This window comes from Chlorocebus sabaeus, chromosome 6, assembly GCF_047675955.1.
Source record: "Chlorocebus sabaeus isolate Y175 chromosome 6, mChlSab1.0.hap1, whole genome shotgun sequence".
NCBI lineage: Eukaryota > Metazoa > Chordata > Mammalia > Primates > Cercopithecidae > Chlorocebus > Chlorocebus sabaeus.
The window spans coordinates 47163374-47172913 of NC_132909.1; the positions used below are offsets into that span (position 1 = coordinate 47163374).

The window sequence follows — 9540 nt, forward strand, 5'->3', positions numbered from 1 at the left end:
ATCCTGGAGTAGGCATGTTCTGTTCACAAAGTCATAAAATTAGGTGCACAGTCCAACTTGTCACCAAGTACAAGTAGTATACAGCAAACTAGGCTTGAGGCAGTCTTTTTTTTTTTTTTTTTTTTTCTGAGACAGGATCTCACTCTGTCACCGAGGCTGGATTGCAGTGATGTTATCACAACTCACTGCAGCCTCAATCTCTTGGGCTCAAGTGATCCTCCTGCCTCAGCCTCCTGAGTAAGTGGTACTAGAGGCTAGTGCAAGCATGCCCAGCTAATTTTTTTTTTTTTTTTTTTTGGTAGAATTGGTGTTTCCCTGTGTTGCCAAGGCTGGCCTCAAACTCCTGAACTCAAGGTATGCTTCCACCTAAGCCTCCCAAATAGCTAAGATAGCAGGCGTGAGCCACCATGCCCACCTTCCACAGCTTGCATAGAGAAATCTTTTTCTAGAGCTCAATCGCCCTCAAAGCCATTGAGAAATTATAAATAATAAGCAATTTTTGCTGGCACACTTGTCTTTTTACCTGTTACACAGTTTCAGAAATGAAGAGATGATCTATGATGGGTGCTGAACATAGTATACAGCTCAACATACAGTAGACACTCATACAGTGGCTACTATTATTATTTTACTATTGCTGTGCAGCAGCATGGGAAGCAACCTAATAATTGGGAATGAAGTATCTGTTCACTAATAATTCAGTCTGAATGATGTGTCTGTCTAGAACTCTGTGTGTGTGTGTGTGTGTGTGTGTGTGATGATTTCCTCATCCTTACAAACTTATATAATCACAGACATAGGTCACTGATGGAAGTTCACAGACAGGATTCGTTCAACCACACTGAACCTAGACAACACTGAGATTAGGCCCCTACCTCACACCATACACAAAGTTTGACACTCAAAATATATCAAAAACCCAAATGTAAGAGTTAAAACTACAAAACTCTTATGAGGTAAATAGATGTTCATGACCTTGGATAAAGCAATACAATGCTTTTTTAGATGTGACACCAAAAGCACAAGCAACAAAAGAAAACAATACGTACATTGATGTTATCAAAATGTAAATCTATTGTGCTGTAGAAGGGCACCGAAAAGACCATGAGAACACAATCCACAAACTGTGAGGAAATAACTGAAAATCACAAATCAGATAAAAGAATCTTAACTAAAAATGTAAAGTTTTCTTACAACTTAACAAAAATACAAACAGCCCAATTGGAAAATGGGTGGAGTATCTCAAGAGCTATTTCTCCAAGAAGATATCTAAATGGCCAACAAGCACACGATGAGATGGTCAACATCCTTACTCACTAGGGAAATACAAATCAAAACCACAGTGAGATACCACTTCACACCCACGAAGATGGCTATAATCAAAAAGACAGTAACAAGTATTGGTGAGGTTGCGGGGATCTAGACCCCTGCAGCATTGCTAGTGGGAATGTAAAATGATGTATAGACTTTAGGAAACAGCTTGGAAGTTCCTAAAAAAATAAACATAGAAATACCATTTGACCCAGCAATTTCACTACTAGGTAAATATCCCAAGGAAATGAAAGCATATATTGCAACACTTGTACTGATCACTAATAGCAGTATTACTCAAAATAGCAAAAATTAGAAACACTGAAATGTCCATCAATGACAAATGGGTAAATAAAATGTAGTGTATCCATACAATGGAATATTATTTGGCAATCAAAATGATGTACTGGCCAGGCACGGTGGCTCATGCCTGAAATCCCAGCACTTTAGGAGGCCAAGGTGGGTGGAGTGCTTGAGGTCAGGTGTTCAAGACCAGCCTGGCCAACATGGTGAAACCCCGTCTCTACTGAAATACAAAAATTAGCCAGCCATGGTGGCAGGCGTCTCTAATCCCAGCTATTTGGGAGGCTGAGGCAGGAGAATCCCTTGAACCTGGGAGGCGAAGGTTGCAGTGAGCCAAGATCACACCACTGCACTCCAGCCTAGGTGACAGAGTGGGACTCTGTCTTGAAAAAAAAAAAAAATGATGTACTGATACAAGCTACAATGTAGGAGAACCTCAAAAACATTATGCTCAGTGAAACAATTCTTTTGAAAATAAAAGAATTATATTTATAGTTGTCAATAGATATGAAATGTCCAGAATAAGCAACTCTATCCAGACAGAAAGATTAGTGGCTCCCTAGGGCTGGAGGGTATGGAGATTTGGAGGAAACAGAGAGTGACCAGTAATGAGTATGGGTTGTTTGTTTGTTTGTTTGTTTGAGACAAGGTCTGGCTCTGTTGCCCAAGCCAGAGTTCATTGGTGATCGTGGCTCACTGCAGCCTCAAACTCCTGGATACGAGCAATCCTCCCACATCAGCCTCTGGAGTGGGTGGGACTACAGGAATGTGCCACCACCACGTTTGGCTAATTATCAGAATGTGTGTGTGTGTGTGTGTATGTGTGTGTAGATGGCATCTCACTATGTTGTCCAGACTGATCTTGAATTCCTGACAACAAACAATTCTCCCATTCAGCCTTCCAAAGCACTAGGATCTGGGTTTCTTTTTTGGATGACTAAAATACTCTAAGCCAAATTGTCATGATGGTTGCATAACTCTGAATATGCAAAAACCATGAAAGTGTGCACTCTAATGGGTACATTGTATGGTATGTGAATTACATCTTAATAAAGCTACTATAACTCAAAAACTAAAACTCAGATAAAGACATACAGATCAAGAGTTGTGGAAGAAAACATGCTTTTAACATTTATTGAGCACCTACTATGTGATGAGTGTTGTCATATACACAGATCTTTACACCTGCCTTACAAGGTAAGCATTACTAACCACACTGTACAGACAAGGGGATGGCCAACCTCCTATCATATTCTATCAGCACCTCCACGCCAGCTACTCAGGTGCCTGAAGAATAGAGTTTGCTGAGGAAGGTCTTCCTCATGGCAACCTTCAGTTCTTTGTTCCTGAGGCTGAAGATGATGGGGCTGAGGAAGGGCGTGAAGACTGTGTAGGTGGTGGCCATCAGGGTGTCACCCTCCTGAGAGTGGGGACCCTTGGGCTTGAGGTAGATGACAGAAGCAAAGCCATAGTGCACAATGACCACAATAAGGTGAGAGGCACAGGTGGAGAAGGCCTTGTTCCGGCCTTCAGCAGAAGGGATCTTCAAGATGGTGGCCACGATGAAGGCATAGGAGAGGAGGATGAGGAGAAAACAGCCCAGCAGGGCCGTGATACACACGAAGCCCACACCCAGGGCCACAGCGGGTACATTATTTCCACAGGCCAACTTCAACAGAGGTGGCACATGACATAAAAAATGCTGGATCTCATGGGATCCACAGAAAGTCAGTTGGAAAATGGCCGTGGTCACCACCATCCCCATGACGGAGCCACCAGCCCAGGAGCAGCCTACCAGGCAGGCGCCGCCCCGCGGGCTCATGAGCACGTTGTAGCGCAGGGGGCGGCAGATGGCCACGTAGCGATCGTAGCCCATGACGGTGAGCAGGAAGGAGTGGGTGAAGCCGAAGCTGAAGGAGAAGAACATCTGACTGGCACAGGCCAGGAAGGCGATGGAGCGCTGGGTGGACAGCAGGTCGGCCAGCATGCGCGGGATGATGGCCACTGTGTAGAGGATCTCGGAGACGGAGAGGGCACACAGGAAGAGGTACATGGGCGTGTGGAGGCTGCGCTGGCTCCAGACGGTGGCCATGATGAGCAGGTTGCCCAGCAGCGTGAACAGGTACATCAGCAGGAACAGCAGGAAGAGCATCAGCTGGAGGTGGGGGAAGGCGGAGAAGCCCACGAGGATGAATTCAGACGTGGAGGTGTGGTTTAGCCCCAGCATGGCGGCCACCCCTAGTTGGGGAAGAGAGGAAAGAAGAACCAGTGGTTAGGAGCACGGGGGCGTCTAGTGACTCCTACCTGGGAGGACATCTGAGAGCACCTCCTTCATCTGTCCAAGCCATGGTTACTCCATCTTCAGAAAGGCATTAATAATAATGTATTGAGGTTTAAATAAGATCACTCATCTTAAGTGCTTTGCACAGGTCCTGACACAAGGTAAGTCTTTAATTATAAATATTGATAATAATAATCATTCTGCCATTGTTATTGCCATCACGATTATTAGACCCATGCACCACCACTGACACCTTGCTTTTCTGCCTTTGCTCACGCTGGTCTTTTCATGCTTCTCCCTGTCTTTATGGGTCCAAATCCTATCTGCATTTTATGGGCAAGCTGCTCTCTGATTGCCACCTTCAGCTGGAAGTCCTCTCTTCCCTGTGGCATGGAAACGTCCAGATCTGTTTAATTCTAAGTCATCTCTTCCCTGTGGCATGGAAACGTCCAGATCTGTTTAATTCTAAGTCATCTCTTCCCTGTGGCATGGAAACGTCCAGATCTGTTTAATTCTCAGCACCACTGCTTTCTAGCTATGAGATGCAGTGCAGGTTGCTTAGCCTCTCTGAGCCTCATTGCTCCCCTGGAAAATCGAAACCACCTTTGCAAAATTATGACTGAGACAGCGAAAGAGATCTAACTTAGCCAACTCCATCTTGCTTCTCACCTCCAAGCAGTCCTTGTTCATTCCTGGGCATAGGGTGAACTAACTTTGGGAGAAATTTAGTTGACAGTTTATAGTTTGGAACAAGGACGACAACAGCCCTTTCCCAAAGCAGACCTCCTTCTTGCCTGGGGATTAGATTGCCTTTGTAGAACTAACATTAGCCACGAGATTAGAAATTATGGTATAGGAGTCATGCAGCTGGAGGCTACAAGATTCTGACCCTCCCTAATTTGGTCCCAAGTTCAGTGCTTGAGATATTTTGCAGATCCTGCACTTGATGGATCAGCCGGCACCACCCAGGTCGATAAACTGGCTCAACTGATCTTGTGGCCCCACCCAGGCACTGACTCACTGCAAGAAGACAGCTTTGACTCCCTATGATTTCATCTCTGGCCAATCAGCACTCCTGGCTCACTGGCTTCCCGCCAACCCACCAAGTTGTCCTTAAAAACTCTGTTCCCTGGATACTCAGGGAGACTGATTTGAGTAATAATAAAATGCCAGTCCCCTGCAAAGCTGACTCTGCGTTACTTACTCTTTCTCTATCTTGAGCAAGCAATTCTCCCCGCCTCCCCACTTTTTTTTTTTTTTTTTGGAGACAGAGTCTCACTCTGTCCCTGCTAGAGTGCAGTGGCGTGATCTCGGCTCACTGCAACCTCTGCCTCCTGGGTTCCAGCAATTCTTCTGCATTAGCTTCCTGAGTAGTTGGGGTTACAGGCCTCCAACACCACACCTGGCTAATTTTTGTATTTTTAGTAGAGACGGGGTTTCGCCATGTTGCCCAGGCTGGTCTTGAACTTCTGAGTTCAAGTGATCAGCCTGCCTCAGCTTCCCAAAGTGCTGGGATTTATAGGCATAGGCCACAATGCCCGGCCAAAAACTTCTTAACAGAGGCTGGTTATGGTTCACTGACATCTGGGTTATGGGCCCAGCTCGCTTCCACTACGTGACTCTGCTGGTCTCCTCCTCTCTTTGACCCCCTACCCCAATCCTCCAATCCCAAACCTAACAGCAAAAACCTAGGCTGTCAGCCATGGCTTCTCTCATCACCTTCCCTGAGTGGCCACAGAGTCAGATCTGCCCAATTTCTCTGCCAGGAGAGCTCTCCTTCCTGCACCAACAGAAGGCCTTCTCCTTTATTTAGTTTATGGAAGTTCCCTAAAAAACTAAAATAGGAGGCTGTGACTCCTCTCCCTCTCTCTTTCTTGCCAGTCTGCAAACAGGCTGGATGCAAAATACAAACGTTTATGTTAAAATGCAAACCGGATCAATGCATGAATGGATAAAGAAAATGTGGTCTGATCATACAATGAAATATTATGCAACCATGCAAAGGTTGAATCAGTGACACACGCAACAACGTGGATGCACTTTGAGAACATGAGGCTGAGTGAAGGAAGCCAGACATGAAAGGCCACATAGTATATGATTCCATTTATAGCAAATGTCCAGAATAGTTAAATCCACCGAGAAAGAAAGCAGATGAGTGGTTGTCAGGGAATGGGGCTAGTGTGGAATGGGGAATGACTGACGAATGGATATGAAGTTCTTTTTGGAATGGTGACAATGTCTTGTAACTAGAGGTGGTAGCTGCATAACATGTGAATGTACTAAATGCCACTGATTGTCCACTTTAAAATATTTAATGGATAATTTCAGGTTAAATAAATTTAATCTAAATTTTAGAAAGTTTATCCCAGTTAAAATAGCTTTTATCTAAAAGATAGAAGACAATAAATAGCTTTGTCCGGAAGACAGAGAATCCAGGTGAGAACATAGAGAAAAGGGAATCTTCATACACTGTTGGTAGGGATGTAAATTAGTATAGCCACTATGGAGAACAGTATGGAAGTTTCCCAAAAAACTAAAATAGAACTGCCTTACAATCCAGCAATCTCACTGCTAGACATATACCCCAAAGAAAGGAAATCATAATTTTATTTTTGAGACAGAGTCTCACTCTATTGTCCAGGCTGGAGTGTAATAGCATATTCTCAGCTCACAGCAACCTCCACCTCCTAGGTTCAAGAGACTCTCCTGCCTTACCCTCCTGATTAGCTGGGATTACAGGTGCCTGCCACCACACCTAGCTAATTTTTGTATTTTTAGTAGATAGGGGTTTCACCATGTTGGCCAAGCTGGTCTCAAACTCCTGACCTCAAGTGACCCACCCACTTCGGCCTCCCAAAGTTCTGGGATTACAGATGTGAGCCAGGAAATCAGTATATTGGAGATTTCTGCACTCTTATGTTTACTGCAGCACTATTCACAATAGTCCAAATCTGGAAGAAATCTAAGTGTCCACCAACAGATATTAGTTAAAGAAAATGTGGTACATATACACAATGGAGTATTACTCAGACACAAAAAAGGAATGAGATCCAGTTGTTTGCAACAAAATGAATGGAACTGGAAGTCATAATGTCAAGTGAAATAAGCCAGGCACAGAAAGACAAACTTCGCATGTTCTCACTCATTTGTGGTAGCCAAAAATTAAAAGAATTGCATTCAGGGAGCTAGAGAGTAGAAGGATGTTTACTAGAGGCTGGGAAGGGTAGTGTGCATAGATGGGGGAGTGGGGATGATTAATGGGTACAAAAGTATAGTTAGACAGAATGAATAAGATCTAGTATTTGATATCACAACAGGGGGATTAAACTCAACAATAATTTATTGTACATTTTAAAAGAGCGAAATATAATTAGTTAATATAATAAGTATAATTGGAGGCCAGGTGTGGTGGCTCATGCCTGTAATCCCAGCACTTTGGGAGGCCGAGGCGGATGGATCACGAGGTCGAGAGATTGAGACCATCTTGGCCGACATGGTGAAACTCCGTCTCTACTAAAAATACAAAAATTAGCTGGGTGTGATGGTGTGTGCCTGCAGTCCCAGCTACTCAGGAGACTGAGGCAGGAGAATCACTTGAACCTGGGAGGTGGAGGTTGCAGTGAGCCAAGATCATGCCATTGCACTCCTGGGTGACAGAGCGAGACTCTGTCAAAAAAAAAAAAAAAAAAAAAAAAGTATAATTGGAATGTTTGTAACACAAAGAAACAAGAAATGCTTGAGGTAATGGATCCTGTATTTACCCTGATGTAATTATTACTCATTGATGCCTGTGTCAAAACAGCTCATGTACCTTGTAAGTATACACACCTACTATGTACTTATAAAAAATAAAAATTAAAGGAAAAAAGCAACATGAGGAGCCTTGAAAACATGATGCTGAGTGGAAGAAGCCAGACAAAAGAGTCACATATATTCTGATCCCATTGCTATGAAATGTCCAGGACAGGCCAATCCATAGAGACAGAAAGCAGGTGTTGGTTGCCAGGGGCTGGGAGAGAGAAATGGGGAGTGATTGCTCATGGGTATGGGTTTTTAAGGATGGGGACAAAACTATTTTTAAACTAGATAAAGGTGGTGGTTGTACAACCTTGTGAGTGTACTAAATGCCACTAAGTTGTATACTTTACAATATTTAATTCAATGTTATGTGAATTTTATTTCAGTTTTTAAAAAATACACCATGGGGCCAGGCACAGTGGCTCACGTCTGTAATCCTAGCACTTTGCAAGGCTAAGGCAAGTGAATCACCTCAGGTCAGGAGTTCGAGACCAGCCTGGCCAACATGGTGAAACCCCATCTCTACTAAAAATACAAACATTAGCTTGATGTGGTGGTGCATGCCTGTAATCCCAGCTACTCGAGAAGCTGAGGTAGGAGAATCACTGAGAATCACAGGAGAATCACTGAGACAGGAGAATCGCTTGAACCCGGGAGGAGGAGGTTGCAGTGAGCTGAGATTGCACCACTGCACACCAGCCTGGGTGACAGAGTGAAACTCCATCTCAAAAAAAGAAAAAGAAAAAGAAATGCACCGTGGGCCACCCTCAGCCTTGTTCTACCTCTCCCTCTCTCTGCACTGTGTTCACAGCCCAGCCTGTGCTCAGGAAGGGAGTGGGAGGGTCCTGGGGTGTCCAGGGTCAGCCCGGAGCTAAGGGAGGCAGAACCCACAGCGCCGTCCAGGCTCAGCCTTCCTGCTCCCGCCCAGGACAGCGCTGAGCCCCAACCCAGGTGTGTCTGAAAGCAGAGCGGGAGGCTCCTCAGGAAAATCCACAGACTGAGACACGGGTGCCTACTGTGTCCCTCACACTCCTGTCCACATACCCGCATCCACCTGCCACCTCTCCCCATGTGCTGCAGGCTCTGTCACCAACACCAAGCGTGCACACAACTGGCACGCGCGCGCACGAGCACGAGTGTTCAGACCCGAGCCCTCACAGAGGCAGAGACCCTGCCCGCGGAGGTGGACACGCACCTGCAGAGCGTCCTGGCACCATGCATACCTGGAGATGCGTGCAGACATGCGCACTCGCAGCACTACTCAGGGAGACGCGCAGAGGATGGTACCTGACGGTGTCCCCCACACGCAACATTCACCCTAGGACCCGTGGCGACAAGCGCACAGCGATCCTGGGTACAGGATTCAGTAATGAGGACCCATTCCTGAGTCTCTACTCGCCTCAGGCATCATTCGGTCCCTTTCTGAGTCCAAGATCCACCCCTAACATTCTGATTACCCTCAGCCCGTATCCTGATTCCGCGCTTGCGTCACCTTCTCCAGGAAGGCAGCCCTGGGCGCACGCTTGTTTGTCTTTGCGCCCACGAAGACTGCCCTGCGGGGGTTATCGGAAAAGCCTGGCTCCCTCACCCAGGCAGTGAGCTCAGAAGAGGACGGGCGGGGTGGAAGGCTGCTCCCTTACATTATCCCTGTCTTCTCCAGGGGCGAGTTTCAAATGAATCTCAGGGGAGCCTGGTGCTGGATAGGACCCAGGAAACGGGCCGGGGCCTTGGGGACCCCTCGCGGCCTGTCAGGCTTCCTTCAAATCGGTCCGCATTTATAAATGCAGCTCCCCAAATCTTCCCTGACGATCCTGTGTGTCCAGGTCAGAGCCCAGCTCTTTTGAGGC

At 45.9% G+C, this 9540-nt stretch overlaps 1 protein-coding gene across 1 annotated transcript; it reads right to left on the reverse strand.

The window, feature by feature from the left end:
• Positions 1 to 2832: 2832 nt before the first annotated feature.
• OR10H2 (olfactory receptor family 10 subfamily H member 2) lies at positions 2833 to 4252 on the reverse strand. The gene has a single exon (XM_037996078.2). The coding sequence runs from the start codon at positions 3839 to 3841 to the stop codon at positions 2894 to 2896; it is 948 nt and encodes a 315-aa protein (XP_037852006.2). The 5' UTR covers positions 3842 to 4252; the 3' UTR covers positions 2833 to 2893.
• Between the last annotated feature and the right edge of the window lie 5288 nt (positions 4253 to 9540).

Excerpts from the sequence above, each read along its gene's own strand:
- OR10H2 (XM_037996078.2), bottom strand. The coding sequence starts at position 3,841 with ATGCTGGGGCTAAACCACACCTCCACGTCTGAATTCATCCTCGTGGGC.